This window comes from Triturus cristatus, chromosome 5_1, assembly GCF_964204655.1.
Source record: "Triturus cristatus chromosome 5_1, aTriCri1.1, whole genome shotgun sequence".
NCBI lineage: Eukaryota > Metazoa > Chordata > Amphibia > Caudata > Salamandridae > Triturus > Triturus cristatus.
The window spans coordinates 167,548,319-167,574,238 of NC_140587.1; the positions used below are offsets into that span (position 1 = coordinate 167,548,319).

The 25,920-nt window shown below is 45.3% G+C and overlaps 1 protein-coding gene and 1 long non-coding RNA gene across 8 annotated transcripts in view; one reads left to right on the forward strand and one right to left on the reverse strand.

Annotated features, from left to right (window-relative positions):
- LOC146830547 (E3 ubiquitin-protein ligase RNF31-like) overlaps positions 1–25,920 on the reverse strand; it is a 325,057-nt gene that overhangs the window by 155,845 nt on the left and 143,292 nt on the right. For 6 of the 7 annotated variants that reach the window (XM_085604763.1, XM_085604765.1, XM_085604766.1 and 3 more), the window contains exons 2-3: positions 22,099–22,332; positions 21,340–21,486 (exon numbers count right to left, since the gene is read on the reverse strand). In XM_085604763.1, the coding sequence (XP_085460889.1) occupies positions 21,340–21,486; positions 22,099–22,278 (327 nt within the window). In that variant the 5' untranslated portion in view covers positions 22,279–22,332. Of the gene's footprint in view, positions 1–5,370; positions 5,428–21,339; positions 21,487–22,098; positions 22,333–25,920 lie in introns of those variants that run through there. The other variant, XM_085604767.1, reaches the window with a different exon arrangement.
- The window catches only part of LOC146830548 (uncharacterized), a 126,839-nt gene that overhangs the window by 79,601 nt on the left and 21,318 nt on the right, over positions 1–25,920 (forward strand). The window lies entirely within an intron of this gene.

The window sequence follows — 25,920 nt, forward strand, 5'->3', positions numbered from 1 at the left end:
TGCAGAATGGAGCCCAAACAAGCTAAACTACAGTTTGAGCCCCGGAGGCTGGCCCAAACTCAAGGAAACAGTGATCAGCAAGCGATGGACCAACTCTTCGAAGCCTCAAAATCCCTTGATGAAGACCTCAAATCCCTCTTGACAACTATGAAATACAGCCTCACCTCAATAGAAACACAAACGGACTCCATGTGCAGCCGAATAGACTTCATGGCCCAAAAATTAGAGAAACATGACGGCCGAATTGGTAAAGCGGAACAGAGAATATCTGACTTGGAGGATACATCAGCGGCCAGGAAAGCACAACTTACTCAAATGGATCGCTTGTTAAAAGTTATTGCACTAAAAATGAAGACCTAGAAGATCGCTCCAGGCACAGCAACATTCGTATCCAAGGAGTGCTGGAAAATGCCAATACTGGGAGGATGGAGAACTATGTCAAGCACATGTTACGGACCACCTTTGGAGCATATGCCTTCTCTGCACAAGTAGTGGTGGAGAGGGCACACCGATCGTTGGGGCCTCGACCGCCCCCAGCAACTACTCCCAGACCCATCATCACCAGTTGCTCAATTTTTGAGACCGCGATACAGCCCTCCGGCTAGCCAGGGCATAACAGCAAATCACGTTTGACGGACACGATGTTGTATTATACCCGGATTTTACTATGGCAGTTCAAGAAGCCAGGAGGAAATTCGTACCGGTGAAAAAGAAGCTTCAGCAGGCGCAAATTGACTATGCAATGAGGTATCCGGCATGCCTTTGAGTTACCCATCAGGTACCAACATTTCTTCACCATACCACAGCAGGCGGAGGACTTCCTAAAATGCACAAAGAGAAACCCAGCCAGTAGGGAGGTGGGCGGTCAGGGTGACGACTAGCCATCATCGATGTAAGAGATCGAGTAACTGAACTCCTAAGGGATTGGTCGTGAGCATCTCAGAGAGTCGTACAAACGATACCGCCACTAAATTACCAGGGCCAGAATGCCACCTGAAAAGCGTACTGTTGGTGATGTGACTGATTTAATCATTATCGCATTTCTACTCTTTCTTTTGCAGCTTTTTGAGCAAATATCTCTACTCTTCCCAAGCACCCCCCTCCCTCTATTCCCGTCACCAGGTGGGGAAGGGATGGGTTGCGGTACCCTCTGGTGTTACCTCGGAAGGTGATCCCTCACTACTCTATTACCCTTCTATCAGATTAAGTTCCTTCACCATCTTTTCCTTCTGTGTCTTTCCCTTTCTCTGACCCAGTTAGCTGTATCACCTATCATAGCACTACTAGATAATACAAAAGAGAACCCACTTGTCTGTACAAGATACGTGGCGCTGGGGTTGTTGTTGGACAAACGTAGGGTGGCGTGTAGACGGGGTAGAGGGCCGGCACCTAAATTTAAAGACTGGATTCAAGATCTCCTCTTTTGGCAAGAACAAAAAATGACTTATGCAGAGCTACATCCCTTATCCTCCAGACCAAAGGGCATTTGGGACCCCCTGCGTGCCTACCTGATGGCCCATTGTGATATAATGAGGGGACATGACGCACCTCCTGGAAGGGATGCATGAAAGATCTGTCTTTACTTAGTTGGGACATGTCTCCCGAGAAACAACAGTGAAATTCTGCTAACTATTTCAGATGTAGTGCAGAAGATATTTTTGGATGAGAGAGATATACTCAAACCCGGTCGAGAATACGAGCAGAGAGAACATCGTGGGTGTTAGATCCTGTATTTATGCATTGTAACCCACCATGTATAATATATATGTATTGTTTCCCTTTTCATGCTGTATGTTTTCATGGGCATGAGCACTGTATATCTTTGTGTGGGATTCCACATTCCATATGGATTGTAGTCATCTGTGTTCCACACTGTTGGCCCAGTTCCCTCTGGAGATCAACCTGGGAAGATGGATTAGCCGTGCTGCCAATAAATCTACTTATCTACAATTTGGACTTATTACTTTCCAACAATGGCGAAGAGTTGAAGATCACAGATTCACTCTAGTCTACACTGCAGCACAGGAACAGAGTGTCTCTCGAACCTACCAATTTTGGAATTTATTTTTATTGGTTTACCCCGGAAGTATTCTTATTCAGCCGTTTGGATGACTGGTGAATTTCTCTTATACATCCTGCAAGCGGCGCATTTGGAATTTTTGCGTGAAGAAGTTACCATCAGCAAGAAGAGGGAGCCCCGGAACACTGCGCTGAAGGTAAGGAGGTTTATTTACTTTTTTTAACCTTCTTTAAATTATTTTAAAATTAGGGCGGGCGGCGCGTAGTGGGTCTACGCGGAGCGCGCGAGTGTGCGTAGATTTTGCCACACTACGCGCTGCTCCACGTAGCCCCACTACGCCCAGGCCTGGTTAAAATGAATAACCGTTTGAGAAATGTTCCAAAAAGGTTCAATGATTTTGTTTAACTATATGTTAGTTTCTTTCCTCTTGCTTTTCATTTTCTGATGATGGGGATGTGTTACATCCCGGATTTATGCATTGTAACCCAGCATGTATAATATATATGTATTGTTTTCCTCTTCATGCTGTATGGTTTCATGGGCATAAGCTCTGTATATCTGTGTGTGGGATTCCACATTCCATATGGATTCTTGTCATCTGTGTTTCACACTGTTGGCTCCAGTTCCCTCTGGAGATCATATTATTTCCAATGAGGAGCTATAGAGGGCAAAAATGTGCCAGAGCACCCTCCACTAAACAACTATTTTAACAACAAAGGTCTGGCACATGTAGGCACTTATCTCAATTTATTTATATATATATACACAAGACTGGGAAGAGGAAAGATAATTTTATCAAGAACCTCAATCACCTATTTAATGGCTTAGTGTAACCCAATCCTGCGTGCCTCGTAATCTATTAAAATAAAGAAAACCGAGAGGAAATGAGAATGTGGTCAGTCAGTGCTCTAAAAATACCACTAAATTCAAATGTATATGTGCAAAAAAATGTGTAGGAAAGGAGAAAGTATCTCGCGTGCGCACCACCAGAGGAACTACTGGTAGGTTCTCACCAGCTTGCCCACGTTTATATCATCATTGATAACTTTCTCACAAGAAGAGTGATGTGTCCAGTGGAGAAGAAAGTGAAAGAGAAAGATCAACCTGGGAAGATGCATTAGCCGTGCTGCCAATAAATCTACTTATATACAATTTGGACTTATTACTTTCCAACAGTGGGTAAACATATTTTATAATCAAACAGATGAAGTACCATACTCTGACTATGTATGATGCATATAGGACTGTGATTTGTAATGTGTTACCAGTATGCTACATGATATACTGTCATTGTGCTCTAGTTGATATGCAATCTGACTTGAAAAGGAAAATAAAAACAAAAAGAGATGCCTACCTCCCTGTCCTGTTCCCACTTTTGGCGGCAAGACAGGCGGGAAAATTAGTAAGATTAGGAGGTGTGCCCATGCACCTCATTTGGTGGTCGCCAGGGGTCCCACTGCGACCCCTGGCTTGCCCCTTCCAACCCCCGACACTGCCTTAGTGACCCTTGGCCTCGGAGGTGGCAAAATCAGTGCCTACAACACAGGAGCAGCTCACCCTAATGGACATAATTTGGTGCTCCATTTTCCTAGTTTTAATTTTTCTTACACAAAAAAGTGAATAATAATATTCACTATTAGTGTAAAAAAAAGAAATAAGTATACTTAGCTGGAATATGACCCTGTCAGTTATGGTAAGTAAAACATTATTTTAAATGTATGTTGTATGCATGCCTGTAGACAAGTGTGTTTATCTGAGAGTGTGTGAATGAGTATGTTTAAGCATGCGTGTATGTTTAAGCATGTGTGTATGTGAGTCGCAGTAAAGTTCAAATGGTGTGTGATGTCACTTCCACTACCCCAGGCAATTTGGTGACTTGACGCGTTGCATATACCAACAATCAGCCGGCATCCCCCAGGGCGAGCCTGCTGATGCGGACCCCAATTTTCATATTCCTCCATCTTGTTATGGACAGAATTAGAATTCTAGTGTCAGGGCTATGCCCACGGCCCACAGGAAGTGGTCATATTGAGAGTGTAGACATCCTAAAGGTAGGTAGCCCATTGGCTGCTACCTGTCACTCTCCTTTAACGCCCCTATATTGAGTATTTGGGTGACACCCCTCAACCCAAGAACTCAGATTCGACAGATCAAGAGAACAAGGAAGAGTCACTGCTTGGAGAGAACTGAAGCAGAACTGTGGACTTTTGACGTGAAACCCTGCCAGTCTTCAGCAGTCTCTCAATAACTGTGACAGAGTTAATCGTCCTGCGAGCTGGAGTACTAGCAAAGCCTTGGATAGCCTGCTAGGGTTTCAGAATTCGCCTACAATCTCTCTTGGAGTTGAGGAACTACTTCCCTACAGTCCACAGTCACTGACAATTAGTCAGGTCCACTGCCTTGCAGCTCCCCCGTCCTCCTGATGCCGCAGACGATCAGGAGAAGGTACTCGTGCTCTGGAAGGTCAGGTCTGTCTCACCACTGAGTAGGAAGACACCAGGACCAACCAGAGCCGTGCAGCACCAGCCCCGGGTACTGGACACCCTGCACTAAACACCAACAGTGAGAATCCAGTCCGGATTCTCATGGCACCAGGACCAAGCAGCTGTCAAAGGACATCAGCATCACTGAGACCCATTTCATGAATGGCCCAGCTGCCTTGACTGTGCCCTGCCAGTTGTTTGTCCCGGACCGCAAGGAGCATCTTTGCGCACCCAGCCCAGCTGACCCAACCACACTGCACCCGAGCTGCCTGGCCTGGGTCCTGACAAACCGTCCGTGCCGCATAGCTCCAAGACACCTGGCAAACCAAGCCCCCGTTTGGGAGCCCTTGTACTTGTCCCCAAGTCCTCCTATGCAGCCTGTTTTTAGGTGGTCCGGCTTCTCCGTAGCGCCAGTTACCAACCTCACCAGCACCCTGTTTCCAGCAGAACCCAGGCAGTTCTCCGGTGTTAGAAATGGGGTTTCTGGTTGGGTAGGTTATGCACATACCGGGCAGGCAGAACCCACCACTTTAGTCAGGGTAAGGGAATTACCAACCCAAGATAACCCCTGCTCAACTCCTTGGTAGCTTGGCATAGCAGTCAAGCTTATCCAAGAAGCAATGCGTAAAACATTTTCACAACACACACCAGTGATACACCAGGTACACCACTATAGAGACGCCACACAAAATTATATAAAAATCTCATATATTGTATATAAAACACATACAACACAATCACTTAAAACGCAATTATTTGGTTTAGTAAGCTGGCTCTGTATATACTATACCAAAGTCAGGTACAGTGTGCACGAAGTCAAGTGGATCCCCAGAGGTATAGCAGAGGCTAAAGTAGAGGATATCTTACTCTCTTTTGTGGTAGTCAGGCTTATCCGAGGGTAGTCACTCAAAAAGAGGGGTCCCCCTAAATCACATATAGGTAGAGAACAGCAGGGGAAATCAAAAGTACAATCAAAGAAGATCTCTACCTGTATAAATCTATTCGTGCAAATAGTCACTGATATCTAGAACACTAACAACTCAGGACAAAATAGTGATCAAAGACACACTTACATAGGGATTATCAAAAAGCTTACTACTGTGAATTGTTAATAATCACTGTATCCAATGAACTTTGTTAAGACACATATATAGATAAAATATTCACAAAGCACATCCCACAGCACATTCACTCATCCACATCATGCATCCTGAGTCATAAACACACACTCACACGTCAAGCAATATCAGACATCCAGCAATAAAGTATTTATATACAGATGAGCGAGTCCCCCAAAGTTTCAAGAGTTGCACAAGAGGTATTGTCCACTTTGTATGAGAAATGATGAAACACATTAGACAATAAGGATTTAAGAACATGAAAAAGACAACCAATCAAATAATAAATACAGTTTATATGAGTGAGAAGATAAACTTTTCTCGTAATTTGGGGGATTTTTCAGTCAAAAAGCTCCAATTTGCTCATCCAGTTGTTACTTTGTTATTTTTATTACTAGAACCAGATTAAACTTACCTGCTATTGAGTGTGTACTGGTTTTATAGAAGCATTCAAATTACTTTGCAGTCGGGCAAATGGATTGTGAGCACTTTGTAGTTCAGGGATGTGGAATTTGATAAAATATCGACTTGTCCATGGGGGAGGTTGCTACATTTATCTACTTGCACTGTAACAAAATCCACTTGCCCCTTTGGTTTCCGCAGATCTACATACAAACCAGAAGGTAGTGGTAAGCAATAGTTCCAGGGTTAGAATGTCCTTTTGAGTCTGTGAAAACCTACTAACTTGCATGTTTTAAGGGTTTTCAACAACTCTTCTCTAATCTTTTCCCATACTGAGAAATGCTGGAAATTTACTCCTGACTAAAGCAGATGTAAACCTTCTTCCAGAGTTGGGAAAAAAGTGGTTGGAGGGAAAGTGAACTTGCACACACTGAGATTTTCGCATGAGCAAATCTACACACGCATAATTGCTCATGCTAAAATGCAGTTCACAGATATTTTCTAGGAGTACTATTTCTTGTCCTACTTCTGTAAATTCTTGGGAATTCACGAAAGCCGTATAACTGCACTTAATGCGAGGACATAAACCATGGGTGCACTTTTGAGGCGCTCTTTAATAAGTAGGCCCCTAATTTGGTCTGGCGTTGACCGTGACCTTTTGTGTTTGTTAAAATTCTGTCTCTCTCTCTGTATCGACTTGCTTCACTGTGAGTGACGCCATCCTGCTCTTTCACAAGGAGCATGACCGCACACAATGTAGTTTTGGTTCAGTGCCAGTAGCTACTATGGCAGTGTGTGCTTTTTGAGACCAAAAAACACATTTTGCTTTTGCCAATGTTTGTTATAATAGTGAGGGCCCGGCAGCTCCCACACCAATAAGGTTTTGCAAAAACCATGCCAAAAAAAATCACACATTGACAAAACTAAAAAGCTGACCACCAATTCCAGACCTACTGGCTTTGCCAATGCTTCTTTATTTTTGTTTCCTATAATCTCATTAAAACTGGTTACACTGATTTTCCATTATGAAGATTTTCGGGAAACACTAGCATGCATCAACACGTTACTAAATGATGCGGCAAAGAAAGGGTACCTGAAATTTTACAGCAGTTTAGCTAAATGTTTTTTTCCTGCGTTCATTTTTTTATGAACATTTTATTTCGAAAAGAAAGAATCATCAATCTTGCTTTCAAGCTTCTGCAAATATTTGCATAAAATCAGAGAGCATTCTGGGAGCATTATACATAGCCTCATATTGCTAAACTTTGAAAACGTGTGTACACATTTTTATACTGGAACCACTGTTAGTAGTGCAGTCAGAGCTTAGAACATTTACATAGAGCGCTCACCCAAATAATACAGACTTTCAATTAATGAACCATAAATACAAGTTTGAACAGCATTAATATATGGGCAAAAATAATACCTTAACTGCAGACAGTGCCCTTCCCTGATCCATAATGTGGTACTCCCAATTGGCAACCAAAGGGTTTGTACTGCAGGGGGGTTGGCCCTACTTGTCCCAAGGACAAAATATACATGAAAACTTGTTGCCCTTGACCCCAAACAATATGTCCTGGGCGTCGGGCTATAGAAATTCTACATCCCTGGAAGTTACTTTTCAGTTACATACCTACTATTGCACGACACAAACTAAACACACAGTTTGGGCATTGTAGTACATTAGCAAGAAGGTTAACTCGTGAAGACTAAGCTACTTTTGTTGCGGTACAAGACAGGATCAAAACTTAGAACAATTTTGGGAAAACAAAAACGATACAATCCTACGGTGGAAAAAGAAGGGTAAAGTTTACAGGTGAGTAAACAGCCTTGGTAACTGAGTTTGGGGGGGTAGAACCAAGGTTCCCCAAGGTTTAGGCAAGAACTAAAGGTGCACCACCAGCTGCACCAGGGCATCTGGGTGCAAACTGCAGGGGTGCCAATGTTATCCAATGGGGCTATTTGGCACCTCGGTTGGTGGCTGCTCACGGGCAGACCATGCGGTTTTGGGAGGCAAGCTGTCTGGGTTAAGGGAAGGATAAAGGGGGTACCATACAGCACCAAGTCCACACCACCAGCAGCACTGGGGAGGCCAGGTGCAGACTACTTAGGTGGTGTCGGGAGCCCAATGCTTTCCTACTGCAGGCTGGAGTAAGAAGACTGGAAGAAGGGAGCCAACGATTGGAGGATGATGTTGAGTTGCTGGACACCATGACGCCGTTGGTCGGGCACCTCATGACTCAGGGACTATGGGTGCAAGGGTGTCTTTTCGTGGCGGTTTCTTCTCACCAGTTCCGGTCGCAGTGAGGGGGAACCTTCAGGATGAGGCTGCAGGCGTCGGAGAAGGTCAGAGAAGGTCATGCAATGCTGCATTTCAGGTCAGGCTTGCCAGGAAGACAACAATGGGATCTTGGGCCACTCAGACCATAGGCATCAGATGCAGACTGGTGGGGACTTATGGATCCAGCCGAATCTGCAGTCCTGGCTTGGGTTGCTGTTGGAAATCCGGTGTCCACAGGAGATCAGAGCCTATTTGGAAGGCAGGACAGGTCCCCAGGGGTCTTGGAGGCTGCTGGCTGCAGGACTCTGCAGTTTCAACTTGCAGGGGTTCCGAAGCAGGAGACGGACTAGTAGGGCTGGGGTTGAAGCAGTTGTCCTTCTCTGCAGCACAGCTCTGCGGTCCTTCTTGTAGAATTGAATCTGAGGAGGCAAGGTACAGGGATGCCCCTAAATAATAGATTTAGAGGCGTTACAGGGGTGTGCCGGTCGGGACAAAGGAGTCCCCTACCTGGGGTGTCTACACCCCCCTATTGTGGGAGGAGAGCATAGGCCTGTTCCTGATTGGGTGTGTTTCCCCATCTTCAAGATAGAGGGAACTGAGATCTGTGTTTCACTTCGCCTCCCCCAACTGAGATATTCAGGCAAAAAATATTGAATAAAAAAATATTGCCTGACAAGAATATCTTGTGTTTGAAACATTGTGGTATGTAATATCGAAGTCCAGAATATTAACATTAGGGGGACGATTCCGATCTCGGTCGGAAGGGCACCTAATCGTTTTCGGCCAGAAAAACTACGAGCCGTACGTGTGTTTTCCAGCCGAGTACGATGCGAGCTATATGAAATTCACCGAGCGAGTTGTTTCCGGGTCCGAACCGCTCCGTACGTCTCGGTCGGAAGCTAACCGCGGCGTGCAATGGATGCGATTTACAACCGAGCCAGTACGATGCACGTGTCGGACAGCCTATGAAAGCCGGAGTGTCCGGCTCGCAAAAGCTCCCGGAGTCGGACTTTGGGGGTCCACGTCGGACCCCGACACCCGCAGCCCTACGACTCGGACACAGGGGGAGAGCTATGGGTCTCTCCAACACAGGCATGTACGGTGCGGGTGGCACCGACGCGTACCCACTGTAGGGGGCGCACTTGTTCAAGACGTACCCATTCAGTCAATGGGAGCCCAGGTACGCGTCGTACGAACGGTTCCCATTGGCTTCTCTGGGAGTCCGACCGAACCGAGTCCGACAGCATACGTGCGCATCGTACTCGCTCGGTCGGACTGTAGGGGTCCGGCTCGGTCGGCAAACACTCCGGATCCGACTCGGTCGGAGTGCTTTCCGACCCGGATCGGAATCGGCCCCTAGGTGTTGTATTTAACAGAGAAAATGTTGTGTTTAATAATTTTTTAGGAGCAGGACTTTGGGTTTGTGGGGCATTATGCTGGGGAGTAATTTAACAAAAAAAGTGTTATAACATTGTATAATATTTAATTTTTTTAAATAATATAGATTTTTAAAGGATTTAGGAGCGGGATGTTATGTTTATAGGGAGAAGGGTGTGAAGCAAATGAATAAAATTCGTAACATATGTGTAGTAAAATATTGAAAAAATGTAAAGATACATTTAAATTGTAATTAGTTTGTTGATAAAGATTGTGGGATGTTGGTATTTTAGTGGATAGGAGTGATAGATTATTTTAAAATTCATTAAAAAAATAAAAACATTTTTTACTTTTAAATAAAAAAAGATGAATGTATTTAAGATTGGGAAGTTGGTATAGTAGGTGATCAGAATGGGTATTAATTTAAAGTTGTTGAAAATTTTAGAATAATTTTTACCAAAAAAATAATGTAAAAAAATAAAATTTTAGGATGGGGTGCTGGGTTTTTAGTTAATATGGGATTTAAAAGTTGTTAAATTTTGTAATAAAATCTAACTTTTTTTATATTTTTAATAAAACATTAATATATTTTTGTAAAGTTTTTTATATTTTGTACTAAAATTTAATTTGTGAAAAAAATGTAAAAATACATTATTTGTGTTTTCTTTGGTTATAATTAGTTGGTATTTTTAAATAATTTGAAAATTTATTTTTAAATTTAAATACTTAAAAAATACTATAAAAGAATTTAGATTTGTATTTAGTTGACATTTAATTTCTATATTTTTTTAAGGCTTTCATTTATTGTATCATGCTACTTTTATTTATGTTTTTTTGGGGTTATTGATTTATTTTTTGGTATTTAACAAAAATATTAACAAGTTTTGAATGTTATTTTGCTATTTAATTTTGTGTTGTTTCAAGTATTTATTTTAAAAATAATATTAAATTATTGATATGAAATGAATTTGTAACAAATAGGTGATTATGAAAGGAGTTTAAATATTTTTAATAAAAATAAAATTCAATTATTACAATACTTTATACTTTCTGTTTAATACGTTGTGTAAAAAGTTTATGTTTTACATTTTTTATAAATTTTAGAATTTGGACTAAGTTAATTTTAAAAATTGAAAATATTTGTACCAAATTTTGTTTGAAAATGTTTTCTTAAATTTATGGATTGTTGTGTAGTATTTTAATTAAGTTACATTGTGTTTTAATATAAAAAAAATGTTGCTTTGTGTTAATATATTTTTTGTTGTAATGAAGGGGGAACATTGTTTTTGGTTTATAATGTTTAGCATTTTTTATGAATTAATTTATGTTTGGAGAGAGAATAGTATATTTATTAAGTTTAGTGTTCTGCACCTTTTCTACGTTAAGTTACATTGGAGTGGGAATAGTAAACTATGTATGTATATTGATCAGCACCTTGTTTGACCTAACTTAGGGGCTCATTATGATGGCGGAGGGACCGCCGTCGCCGGGCTGGCAGTGGCGGTCCCTCCGCCATCTGGCTCCCATTTCCCCCCGCCACATTAGGATGGCGGGGGGGAAATCGTGCCACGCTTCCGCCACAGGCAATCGTTGCGATTGCCTGGCGGAGCGGATGTGACCGGGGTTATGGCACCGCCCGCCCGATCACAATGCTGCAGTCAGCCAGCCTTTCTATGGCGGTTGAACCGCCATGGAAAGGCTGGCGGAGGCTGGCTTCGGGGGGGCTGTTACGGGCCCCCTCTGGGGGGGGGAGGAGGGAGGCAGTTGTGCACTGGGGGGGTTCCATGCACAAGTTGGCAGACACCGCGCGGTGCCTGCCACGTTGTGCAGGGAAACGCACAACATGCTGTCACAATATAAGGAAGGTACTCTGATCCTCGGAAAAGGGATGGGTATATATCAACATAAGAGCAAATGTTCCCTTTTCCCAAGTCTGAGGAGAAGACCCTAAGACTAGTGAATCAGATAAAATAAATCCGTGATCTAAATGTATAAGGAAAACAATAAATTTCCAAGTTGCTAAAGTACAAAATCACGTGTGAAGAGAAACAAATGTAAATATATAAAATCAAACAATATTTAAAAGGAATGCTTATAAAAATGAGTTTATTAAAAAGTTTTAACAATGATACCACAAAAATTCACTATAAGTGATTAGCTAGAGCACACTGTTTTTACATTATTAAAAAACATTTGTCAGTTTACAAATATTACAAAAAAGAAAAACAAACTGTTGACGCGGAGTTTCGGTCATAAAGTATTTCGTCACCTTCTTCAGGACAATAGAGCAATTTAAAAATCTTTGGTCGTGACTCTGTAGCCTCTAGATTATCATGTTTGGTTATCAGGGGGAATCAATTTCCCATGTGTCGTCCTTAACGACCTTGAGGACACGGTTACTGCTCGTGAAAGGGTATGATAACATCAAAATCATAACCTCTTCTCAGTCTGTTTTATACAAAAACGTTTTACAAGCGAACACTGAATTAGTTCACCCATCTGTATAGTTTGTATTTCTTTAAAAACCCGTATTATTAAATTATGGGTCTCCTTTGCAGTGTATTACACCGTAAATAGCTGTATAATCCACTATTTCTTTGCAGTCTTGGACTGTTGATGGTCCCCTTTATTTAAAAAATAGTTCAGTTCACCTATTCAATTTGTGAGATTCGTAGAAAATATTAATTGGCAGAATCCAGGAAAGTGGATCTCTGGACAACAAGTTGATCACTTGACAGCAGGATCGCGACACGGACGATCGTTTCCCACTCTATATTCATAAGAGTCAATCGTAGATATTTGCGGTTGTCTCACTCTTTGGGGACTGCAGACTCCACATACAAAGGCTTGAATTTAAAAACGCCTGGCCTGGCAGGCAAAAGGTTGGTGCAGAGAGCACCGCCAGCCGCAATGCCACAAAGGCAGCCTGTGCCTTTCAATGCACAAAGTGACAGGCACCGCGTGGTGCCTGCCACGTTGTACATTGAAATGCAGGGGGGTGCCATAGGTACCCTGCATGTGCACCCCCCAGAATCCCTGGGGGCCAACTACGGGCCCCCAATGTCAAAAACCTCCTGCCTTTCCATGGCGGCGTTGCAGCCACGGAAAGGCAAGTCCCCGCCTGCATAGTAATATGGATGGCGGTGTCTACCAGACACCGCCACCATATAAACTGCTTTTCCGCCCGGTAGGCAATCGGGCGGATTGCCTACCGGTGGAAAACTGGCGGACGGTCTTCCCATCTGCCGGGGTCCCCCCGCCATGGTAATGTGGTGGGGGGGAAATTGGCAGCGGGTGGAGGTTTTTAGCGGGCGGGTGCATGACTATGTTGGGCTGTGTTATTTGATTATGAAAGAACATCCGTTAAGTAAGAATGTATGACGTTACCATGCATACATTTACAACGAGGTACTTTACATCGCATTTGTTACAACGCAAGTCATTAAAACGACTTGCGCTGGACTTACTATTCCAACTCCAGTCTACATACAGTAGGGAAGGTGTTGGAATAGTCAATCATACTATTCGTTGGGTTAGAGCGCCATCCAGCGCAAGTCGTAACGGCTTGCGTTGTAATGCCCGCGATGTAAAGGCATTTCGATGCAATGCCCGCGTTGTGAAGGATGTTTCCCGTTGAGTAACTGTGTTTCGGAAAAGTTTCACCAATACTTGGTGGACCAAAATTGGGAAAGAAGGATTACCACGGGGTCAAGACTAGGGTGACCAAAACTATCACTTGTGGGGGTGACCAAACAAAAGTGGTTACTAAGCCTCCCCAGGGGAAAGTGTGAGAACATCCTAAGGATAATAGTAAAGAGTCTTCTAAAGGCCCCCTATAAACCTGCAAAGGAGGGTGGGCACCAAAACGTTTCACAACCAAAAACTGGGTACTAAGGTAAGAATTGGTGTCCCAAAGAGGCATGGTATCACAAATGTAAACAGACTGGTCACCAAACTGGAGATTTGCTGGTCCCAGAAAGAATCACCCTAGCACTGCTCCAGTTAGCATTGGAATAGCAAGTCTCCAGCTGGGATCCCTAGTGTGCCCTGAGCAAATCAGAGTGCACACAGAATTATCGCTAGTCTCGGAGGGTGGAGTGGACCTTGCAACCGTAGCTGTTTGGCCAACTAATATGCAAAAATACAAACAGCAGCCCTAGATTAATGGAATTAGGGTAGAAGCCCTGTGAGATACAGGTGCAAGAGTCACAATGGTGACTGAAAAAACGGTATTTCCAGGACAGTACCTGACTGGACAGACTTATTCAGTCACCAACACTACTAATGTAACAAAGGTCCATTTTGTGGCGATGGTGACCATAGAATGGGGAAGGGTTGCTAGCCTGAAACAGATAGTGGTCTCTTCTGCAATTCCAGTTGAATGTCTGCTAGGGAATGATCTGGAATCCTCAGCGTGGGCAAAGATCGAGCTTACTTACCATGCAGCCATGCTTGGAACCCTAAATGGTTGCGTAAAAAACCGAGCACCGATCAAGGCCCAGGGTAAAAAGATTGGTTGGAGCCTGAAAGGATGGACCAACCCTTAAGAGGAAAGGTTAGAAGACTGGGAAATCAGCTTCTGATCAGCCACAAGCTCTGGTCCCCTCGCCCCAGGGAGAAGACCCGTCAGCCCCAGAGGGATCTGAGGCCCAGGAGCTTGGGCCTTACACGGCAGAGCTCCTGGGCCCAGGAGGACCTTCGAGGGAAGAGCGATGCCAATGGCAGAGAATCTGCCCTACTCTTGAAAGCCTGAGACATAAGTTCACTACCCCATATCACCCACAAACTAATGGCCTGGTAGAAAGATTCAACAAGACCATTAAAGGCATGATCTTGGGACTCCCTGAAAAACTCAGTAGATGGAATGTCCTTTTTGCCATGCCTGCTTTTCGCTTACAGAGATGTGTGCCACAGAAGGGAGGAGGTTCTCCCCGACCTCTTTGAACTTCTGTTTGGCCATTCTGTCAGGGTTTGTCTGGTTAAGGAAGACTGGGAGAGACATCTCAAAGAGCCTAAAGAAGATATTGTGGGCTAAATACCAGGCCTATGTTCCAAGATGACAGAGTACATAGGTAAAGCAACTAAAACCCTAGAGGCCAGCCAAGAGCTTCAAAAACTCTGGTATGACCAAAAGGCTGCCATGGTGGTGTTCCAACCAGGGCAGAAGGTATGGGTGTTGGAGCCTGTGGCAATTAGGGCCCCTTCAGGAGAAATGGAACGGTCCCCACTCTATCATTCAAAGAAAAGGAGAAGTCACCTATCTGGTTGACCTTGGCACTAGCAGGAACCCCAAGAGGGTCATCCATGTTAACCGCCTAAAACGTTTCTATGACAGGAATGAAGTGACTGAGGCTAATGGTCACTGATGAGGATCCGGAAGCAGAGAGTGAACCTCTTCCTACCTCCTCTCCAGCAGCCTCTAAGATGGGGTAGTAGATGGAGTTGTCTACTCAGACACCCTCTCTACCCAACAGCAAACAGGTCCTGGAGCAGTATGGTGGGTTCTTCTTCTTAACCCCTAGACAAACACACTGGTGTACCCATGATGTGGACGCTGAACACAGCCTACCTATTAAAAACAAGATCTATAGACAGTCTGACCATGTTAAGGCGAGCATCAAAGTTGAAGTCAGCAAGATGTTGGAGTTAGGGGTTAATGAACCCTCAAACAGTCTCTTGGCTAGCTCAGTGGTTTTAGTCACCAAGCCTCACTCCAAGGGTGGGAAACCAGGAATGAGGTTTTGTTTGGACTACAGAGGTCTCAATGCTGTCACCAAGACAGATGCTTACCCAATACCCAGAGCTGATGAGTTGACAGACTAATTAGGAGTAGATACATTTCTCAGCACATTTCATCTAACATCAGGGTACTGGCTGATTGGCCAGACTCCAGCAGCAAAATATGGCATTCTCTACTCTAGATTGGCATTGTTAGTTCACTTTTATGCCCTTTGGCTTAAGAGGATGCCCATGCCACATTTCAAAGGTTGGTGTCTATAGCTCCACCTGGCAGGATCACCTGATCCACATTGGCAAGGTTTACAGGCGGTGCAGACTGAAGGCCTCACTATCACAGCATCCAAATGGCAGATAGTAGAGGAGGAGGGCACCGTTGTATACTTGGGCTATCTTGTAGGTGGAGTCCAAGTTCAACCCTTACAACCCAAAATTCAGACCATTCTGGATTTGGAAGCTCCGACCACTCAAACCTGTCGGTGAATTCCTTGGCTTGACTGGGGATTACAGGAGGGTTGTGAGAGGGTACCGCACCATTGTGCCACCCCTCACTGAACTCATCTCCAAGAAAATGCCTAAAAAGTTAAACTGGACAGTTAGCTATCAAAAGGCTTTTGACACCCTGAAAGAGGCAATGCGCTCAGCACCCATTCTCCAAGCTTCAAATACAAATAGGCAGTTCATTGTGAAGAGTGATGCCTCTGAACAAGGGATAGGGGCGGTCCTATCTCACACCAACGATGATGGCCATGACCAGCCTGTTGCTTTTATAGGCAAGAGAATACTCACCAGAGAATAGCATTGAAGTGCCATTGAGAGGAAAGCATTTGATGTGGTTTGGTCCCGAATAAAACTGAGGCCATACCTGTTTGGCACTCACTTCCTTGTCCAAACAGACCACAGACCTCTCAGATGCCTTATGCAGATGAAAGGTGAAAACCCAAAACGTGGACTTTACATTGGAACACAGACCTGGGACTGACCAATGCAGATGGCCTTTCGAAGTAGTTTCACTTACGTAATGACAACTCTCTTGGGAAAAGTTAGTCTCCTCCTTTTTTATTTGGGTGCGTGTGTGTAGGAAAGTGCCCCTTTTGACATGGTTACCCTCCACTTTTTGACTGTTAACCAGGTCCACAGTACCAGTGTTCTTTCCCTAAACTGTACCATTGTTCCACAATTGCCACCCCTTTAGGATCCCTGTACGTCCCTAGGGAGTGGTATCTCTGTAGAACCACAGATATTACAAGTGCACAGGGAAGCCATGAGGAGTACATAGACTGGACACTAGTGATTACAAGTTCCTCGGCTCCATGATGGCTTCACTGTATTCCCAGATGTTTGGTACTAAACAGCTCATCTTGATAACTCCCTAATGATGCCAGTGGCTAATTTATTAAGCAATGCACACAGAGGGCATCTCAGAGGTGTCCCCCGAAAACCTACCAACTACTAGTGTGTCGACTGACTGTTCTCGACCAACGAGCCACAACAGGCAGGTTTCTGACCTCCCGAGGTGAAAGCCTTCACTTTCAGAGGCCATGAACAATGCCTGCTCTGGGCAGAAGTATTCATACTTCCTACACGCAGGAGAAACTTCTAAGGCCCGTCGTCTTTGTTATGCGACCCTGGCCTCTCCAGATAGTGGCAGCCAGACAGGCAGGAAAATTATCAAGGATCAGCAGTTGTGCCCACATTCAGCCAGCACCACCACTAGAGCGGGCCAGCTGATGTCGACACCACTTTCGAGATTCCTCCATCTTGTTCTGGACGGAATTCACATTCTAGGGTCAGGGCTATGCCAACTTCCCACAAGAAGTGGTCACATAGTAAGGTAGCCCATTGGCAACTGCCCGTCACTACCCTTAAACGCCCCTAAATTGAGTATTTAGGTAGCACCTAAGACCTGGGATTCGAAAGATCAAGATAAGACGGACAAAGAAGAGTCATTGTCTGGCGAGAACTATAGCAGACCTGTGAACTTTTGGCGTGAAACCCTGCCCGTCCTCAGCCCTCTCTCTGCAATTGCAACAGAATGACTCCTCCTGCGAGCTGGAGAACTACCAGAACCTTTGGTAGCCTGCCAACACTTCGGAAATTGCCTGCAATCTCGCTTGGAGTAAAGAAGCTACTCCACAGCAACCCGTAAGACCGACAAGCAGAATCAAGTCCACCACCTTGCCCCTGCCCAACTGACACCACAGACGACTGGGAGAAGGTACTCGTGCTCTGGAAGGTCAGATCTGTTTCCTCACCAAGTGTCAAAACACCAGGACCAACAGGAGTCATGCAGAATCAACCCCCAGGGTACCAGATGATCTGCACCACACGCCAACAGTAAGTCCAGTCTGGATTCTCACTGCACCAGGCAGGATCAAGCCGCCAGTTAGGGACGTCAGCTTCACTGAGAACCACTTTGTGAGTGGCTCAGCTGCCTTGATTTTGCCACTGAGAGCTGCTTGTCCCTCACCGCAAGGAGCATCTTTGTGCACAAAGCCCAGCCAACGTAACCACTCTGCACCTGAGCTACCTGGCCTGGGCACCGCAAACCAGCTAGGCTCCCTTACTCCAAGACCTCTTGCGACCTAAGCCCCCGTTTGAGAGCTCTCTGACTTTTCCACAAGACCACTTGTGCAGCCTGTTTTTGAGTCTGCAGTGCACCAGCTATCAATCTCACCAGCACACTACTACTGGCAGAACCCGGGCAGTCTCCAAAGAAGAGCTGGTAGTACTGTGGACCTTGGCCCACTACAACTCCGAATCCTGAAGGTGAACCCCTGAAACAGACTGTGCCTACCTTTTATACATCCCTGACTTTAACTTCCATAGGATTGTACTGTGCGTAAAGTATTTAGGTGGCCCCCTGACACCAGCAACTCAGATTAGTCTACTGAGAAAAGAAGAAAGAGCAAGAACAGCTAAAAACGTAAGAACTGTGGACCGCACCAGAACTGGTGCCAAACCCTGCCTGCTGCTTCCCGACAATTGCAAAGACCCGACTCGTCCAGCAGCTGTGCATCCTCCTACAGCCTTATAGTGTTGCCAGCACTTTGACAAACAGTCAGCAACTCCCTTGAAGTGAAGAAGCCACTTTCTTGCAGCCTGCAGGCACCACCCACATCTGACAGGTTTACCGATCTGCGGACCACCAGGTTCACCGAGTGAGCAGCACCTCAAGAAAGGGTTTTCAAGGCTCCCTGAGGTCAACCCCGTCTCTCCAGCAAGTTTAAAGACACTAGACCCTCGAGGAGCGCTCCAGCCCCAATACCCTGGTTTCCAGAGCACTTAAAGCAGCCAAGGCTTGTTTCATCTCCAGTCCAGACACAAACACCGCCAAGAACGACCTACCGACAAGGCACATCAGCATCACAGAGGCCAGCATCGAGAGTGGACATGCTGTCCTGTTTTGTCCACATCTCCAGGTCAATGCTAAGAAGTGAGAGCCTCCAACGCAAGCGACCAGCTGGACAAAACACCCCTGCACCCAAGCCCCACAGCCAAAGTCCAAGCCAAACATTGGTCCTCCCCACCTTTCCCCAGAGACTTTCAAGAGCCGAGTTTCCCTTTGGCTTCTGTCGGACTTGTCCCCAGGTCCCCACTTGCAGCCTTTTTCTGTTGCAGGTTTTTCCATTGAATTCAACAGTAGCATTAGAGGCTACCACTGCGACCAAGCACCTCTGCAGCAGGACTGACCAAGGCAGGTAAAACTTAATTGCTGGTGGTTCTAAGGACCTTGCCCCTGGGTACCTTAAGTCTAGGAGATCAACTCCGACGAATGTTTACAAGTGTACCTATGTAGTGAATGTTTCTCCCATGGGATAACATTACCGCATTTAATGCTCATGCCTCAAATCTGACATAAATTTTAGAAATACAGTAAAATACAGCTAACTCGAAAAGTACTTATCCAATTACAATAATCTTGGTTTCTAAATTAGTACAAAAATCTATGTTTTTTTTTTAATTGGTCTCGAATTTCTTCATTGAGTGTGTGTCTCATTTATTGACTATGTGTGTACAACAAATGCTCAACCTCTGATAAGCCTAAAGCTGCTCCACCACAAGAACACAAAATGGAACACCCTTGGATTGTTAAAGCAAGCCCCTGTAAAGTAATAAGTGTCGTCTGGACTTTCTGCACAGTGTACCTAATTTTTGTACACTATATAGGAAGTCAGTTTCCTATAAGAAGTACATATCCAAACCAGATGCCGGGAAGAAAACAACATAACAATGGAGTCAATGACCATGGGCATTATCACCAAGAGTAGGAGTCGCAGCCCCTCGTGACTCGAAAGACTTCTTTGAAGAAAAACAACTTGCATACATCCAGGCCCAACACTAGATGGCAGGAGCACGCACAGCACGTGTATATACAACCACACAAACCTCGAACAATACATTTCCACTTCATTCACCAAAGTGAGCTGGAAGTAGCAGAGGAAGCGAGGAAATATTCGAGAAAACGAAAAGGTAAACGGGGAAGGGTGATTAGGAGTGCACTGAAGGCAGGGGCTGCATGTAGACAGCAATGGGTACATCCCCCGCAATTATATAAATTATGTTCTCTTAGATAATAAAATGTAAACCCGAAATTAATATAAACTAGTCTTTTCCTTGAAAAACCATATCCTTGGTGTCCATTTCAAGCACAACTTCCAAAACAAAATACAACACACAGGTACCTAGTAGTCATTAGCCTGTAAGACATGGATTACATCTCTCTCCTATCTTGCCATAACTATTCCAGGCATCTCAAATTTAGAGGCCTCTCTCCTGTATTTTCCATACTCTCTCTGAATCCCCTTCCCCCCCTGTGATGGTGTCCCACTCGAGAGCGGCGCCGACCAACCCAACATGGCCGCCGCCAAAGCAGAAACATCTAGTGGGGTTGACGCTCTAGCGTCTGAAACAGGACCAGCGCCCGAGACGGCTGAAAAGCTCAGGAGGCGTCCGGAACGTGGTTCAGCTGGGACGGAGCGGGAAGAGGAGGAGGACGCGACTGAAGCCGGACCGGAGAACAGGCAGAGAAACACGACCCAGAGGAGAGCTGAGGACGACGCCGAGGAGGTGCACGCCGGAGGAGCAGAGCAGGAGCCACGCACCAGCAAAGAGGAGACAGCGAGGGAAAACAGCTCCAGGAGCGCTACCCTCGGGACCATTGCACTCCCGGAAGATAAGGAGGCTTGGTCTCCCAACACCACGGCCCAGGAGGGTCGTGGAAGCAGGCAAGTACCCGCTGCACACTCGGGGCTTGTTCAGGGGCTGTGGGCTCGTATAAGGGGATATCACTAAAGTCACCACTTGTTTTCCCCCACATTAGGCACAACACACTAGGGACTGGTGACGGTGCACTTACCCTCCCCCATGTGCTTCATTATTTAAATAGAAGCCTAAGCCGGTGTGGTTTTCTTTGGTTTTTTTTGGGTCCACGCTCACCTACCACGAAACGGAGCTGGGAGCAGAGAGACGAGGAGTCTGACGTGAAGGGCCCCACACCTGCGTTATATTCATCCTATATTGACTGCCTATTACTATTGCTCATACGTGTGTCAATGAGTAAAACCCTGAATCTTTCAAAATACACCAGAACGACAAACCTATATAGTTTGGGACTAATTTAGATTGGGACTACTTTAGCACCGGAGAAGGGAGGGGGTGACTGACTGCTGAGAACTTCCCGATCACACCCCCCTTATGAGGTATTTCTCCCATATTGTATATTTTTATAAAGGAGTGTTTAGTGGGAGACAAGAAAACCTTAATAGTTCATTTGAAATAGAAATATGTACTATGCTTCAGAGTCTGACAGCATAGGGCAGGATGCTCCTTGGAATCGACCACTGATTTCTGAAGCAATGTCAATCCTGCCTACAAATGTATCCCAATAGATAGCTAGATGTCACCCTGCTCCCTACTCACCTTCATGGCATCCACTGTGGTCTTAAAAACTGGGTTGTTAAATTTCACAGAGCGCCAGTATTTGGGCTTCTTCGGGTTCAGCAAGTTCCGCCCATACTTCTCCAAGATGTTGAAGGCTGTCGAGATCTTGCGCAGATAGATATTGGGCTGCAAGTTGGATCAGAGGGCAAGAAAGAGGTGAAGAGTCAGACAGGAATGTGGAGGAAAGTGGTGAAATGAGAGAAAAATGAACAAGAGACAAGGAGAAACAATTTTAATCTGGGGCTTTATGCAACACTTTGTGCAAAGCAAAACTTATTTATGGTACAAATTATGGGAATTTTTTTGTAAAGTATGAGGCACACCCACTGCAGTAGACAATTATGTTTTTCAGCACTCTTAACACTTCTTGAGACTTAAAGAATGGAATAGACATACAGTGTCAGGTCCATTTACTTTCCAGGTAAAGCGACTGTGGTCATCTAAAAAGGAGACTGGGTTTTAAAACAAAAAATCCTGGAGATGATCTTATGTTTGATTTAATCTCCAACTTCCACTACCCGGATAAGACTTTGATCCAAAGCCATTCAACATTACACTGGCTAACATCTATGAGATGAAGTTGAGGGATCAGTTACAGATCTAAGAGGATTGTTGGGAAACATATTTATTCCAGAAATTAATGGAGTCACCCTTTTGGACCATTTGGTTGTCACCACCACTGGCACCCAACATCAAGTTCTGCTTGTCAGTACCCTGTTCCCTGCTGAGATAGCTCACCTCTCCAATGGCATTAATTAGAATAATGCCTACAGCATTTAGCTCCTGGTACTTCTCTTCTAGAGGCAACGCGATCTCCAACAGGGCACGTAGGGCATCAGTATCAACTTCAGCTGGATTTACGCACAGGGTGCTCAAAAGGCTCACTATCTTCTCCAAAAACAGGGTTCTTGCATCCATGTTGCACAGCTACAGCGCCTCTATAGAAACAGGCTTACACTCATAATTTGGGACCTGTAGTAAAGATGAAAGAAAGATCAGCCTACATAAAAAGTAAGAAACACCACCAGAAACAGTGTTATTGGAAGGGAGATGAGAGACTTCCTTCTTTGGGCTAGAGAGATGCGGCAGAACCACCCGTGACTACCACCCCTGAATGAGAGTGATCGACCGTGATCAAATCAGAAGACATTTTAATTTTATATTTATTAATTTTTGTTTAAAATTTTATGAACAAGTACATGAGAAAGTATACATTAAATCTCAGGCACAGCAATAATGAAACACCGCTTTCATTTTACTTAACTATGCAAATAAATGAATGAATGAATGTCAGGATTTCTAAAGCATGCGGCTACTCCAACCGAGTGTCCCGCTGCTAATTTCAGAAAGTAAGAGAAGGCGAGGGGACAGAATTAGAAACTGAAAAGCCAAGTTTTCAGTTTCTGTCTGCAAGACCATTCATTATTCATTCAGTGTAACTCTACAGGTATGCTGTTCCAAGCTTGCGGGACCAGGAGGGAGAAGGATCTGCCTCCGGTTTTTGCTCGTTTAACGGCTGAGGGAAGAGCACAGAGTTCTTAGGAGAGAGCAGAATTGAATCCGGGAGGATTGATATGTCGGTCCAGACTGGTGCAGAGCCCTGTGCACAAGGGTCAGGATCTTAAACTGGATCCTTTTTTTTTTTTTTTTTTTTTTAGACAGGAAGCCAGTGTTGGTTCTTCAGCTGAGAAGAGATAGAAGCTCGTCTGGGTAATTGAAGAGCTAGACAGGCTGCTGCGTTCTGCACCATTTATAATTTCTGCAGCAGATATTGTGGCAGTCCAGCACAAAGGATATTGGCACAGTTCAACCTGGTCACCACAAGGGCCAAAAGAACAGTGATCCTTGCAGAAAGGGAGAGTATTTGCAGGAATTTTGTGACCGTCCGCAACAGACCAAAACATGTGCCAACCACAGTATTAATTTGAGAACGTAGCATCAGCTGTTTATCAATCTACATACCCAGGTTTTTCACTACTTCTTCCCGGGCGTTAGGTGGAGGAGTCTTGTCCAGCCAATGGGCCTGTAGATCAAAAATACAATTATATCCAAAGCGGAGAATCTCAGTTTTATCGGTGTTACATTTGAGCTGATTAAAGCCCATCCATCAAAATACTGCCAATAAGCAGGGTTGATGGCATTGTTTACGATATCCAATTGCAGGGGTAGAGGACTGGACTTTGTCGTTATCAACGTGTACGGTCCCAATTATGACAATACTGACTTCTATACAAGTCTGTTCGGCAGAGTACAGGTGCTGGCGAGCGGACAGCAGCTGTGGGGGGGAGATTTTAACTTGACCTTGGATCCGGATTGTGACTGCTCAGGAGGTCCACCTAGACGCGCTACAGCTTCGGCCCGCACCCTTGCTGTAGCTATGACACAGGCGGACTTACGTGATGTCTGGAGGCAGCGATTTCCAGAAAAGGGGGGGGATTCACTCACTATTCGGCCTTCCATGGCCTACACACTCATATTGACTACTGGTTGCTCTCCAGGCAGCTATACAACCAGGTGCGGACTTGCGAGGTGCTTCCACGCACATACTCAGACCATTCCCCGGTTTTGGTCGTAATCGCCATTCCCACGCGAAGACTTCCTCCTCATGCCTGGAGGTTTCCCCCGTTTTCGCTTCTGGACAAAGTGTTCCGGGCTGAACTATCAGACGCAATTGAGATATACTTCAATAAAAATGTGGGCTCAGTGGAGAGCTTCCAGGTGGTGTGGGAGGCGTTCGTATATATTAGGGGGATTGAGATATCTAAACACTCGGGAGTTCTTAAAGCCCTACGTAAAAGACTGACTGACTTGGAGGCCTCGCTGACTGCCTTGGAGACGCGACTGCAACTTAGTGCAACTGATGAGATGCAGGTGGAATTCAAGGCCCAATTGGAAGAATTCCACGAGACTTACGATCCTGAAATTAAAAATCTCGGCAAATACGCCACGGCCAGCATCTACGGGGAGGGTGAGAGATCTGGCAGTGTGCTTGCGCAGTTGCTGCATGGTCGCCGCAATTATTCAGAGGTTGCAGTGCTGAACTCAGCGTAAGGTGAGGCGCTAACGGAGGAACGAGACATAGCAGAACGATTTCGCCAATTCTACTCAGCATTATATGCGACGCGTGGTACTAGCAGTGAGGCGGAAATGGTTGATTACTTGTCCCATATTAAACTACCATGGTTGACGGACACGCATCGTGAGTTTTTGATGCGGCCCATAAAACAAGAGGAAATTCTTCTAGCGTTATCGGATATGAGAGCGGGTAGTGCACCCGGGAATGACGGTTTAACGGTAGCATTTTACAGGGCGTTTTTATATCTCTTACTACCTCAGCTGACTACTCTGTTTGAGGATATGTGCATGTCAGGCACGATGCCGCCCTCCCGAGAGAGGCGGAAATAGTTGCTATTATAAAGGCAGGGAAGTCCCCTGAGGAATGCTCGTCATACCGCCCTCTCTCGCTACTCAATGTAGATACGAAGATTTTTTCAAAGATTCTGGCCAACCGCCTGGTGCCACTGGTTTCTCTTCTAGTGGCACCGGAACAGGAGCATTTCTAGAGGCACAAGACAGGGCTGCCCGCTGTCTCCGCTTCTCTATGCGCTGGTCGCGGAGCCATTGGCCTGTGCGCTGCGTGAATTTCATGGACATAAGGGTATACATATTCCAGGCTATAATCTCATCATCTCAGCCTATGCTGATGATACACTTCTAAATGTAAATGTAAATGTATTTGTACTTATATAGCGCACTTCTACCCAGAGGTCTCGTAGCGCTGTATTCATACCGCTGTCGAACCCTTCCTGGTTTTCCTGTGAGATGTCCACTCCTGGGCACCCCTAAGGTGAAGCCAGGCATCCTAGTGCTGTGCGGGCCGTTGTGGAGATTAAGCAAGCTATTGCCCAGAGTTGCACATTGGGACCCATGATTAGAATAGGCACCGAGGCGAGAATTATCAGGTCCGGAGAAATTGAATCCAAGAGCCGCCGAGGCGGGAATTGAACCCTGGTCCCGGGCCAGAACTCTGCATCAGGGTCTGCCGCTCTAACCATTGAGCCACACTTCTCCACTTCTATATGTAAGGGATCCTGAACGCCATCTTTCCTCAGTGCTACGGGAGGTAGTACTTTATGGGGGACTCTCGGGACTGCAGGTCAATTGGTCCAAATCTCTTGTGTTCCCCCTTACGCCAACTACGTCCCAATTTGACATGGACTACCCACTGCAATGGACGACGGACTCAGTTAGATATCTGGGTATCCAAGCACATTCTGACTCGGAGACAATCTTTAGAGACAACTACCGAGTAATAATGAGAAAACTAAGATGATGTAGATCGTTGGATTCGCCTACCATTGACGCTGTTAGGCAGAATTTCAATAATGAAAATGGTTATCCTCCCACGTCTGCTGTACCTTTTCACCAACATTCCGATGGTCCTCCCGGGCATATTTTTTAAGAAGCTTAATACCTTGATGGTCAAGCTGTCTTGGGCAGGCAAACTGCCAAGAGTCCATGGCGGATCCTCACCTTGCCCCATCACATGGGGGGGGGGGG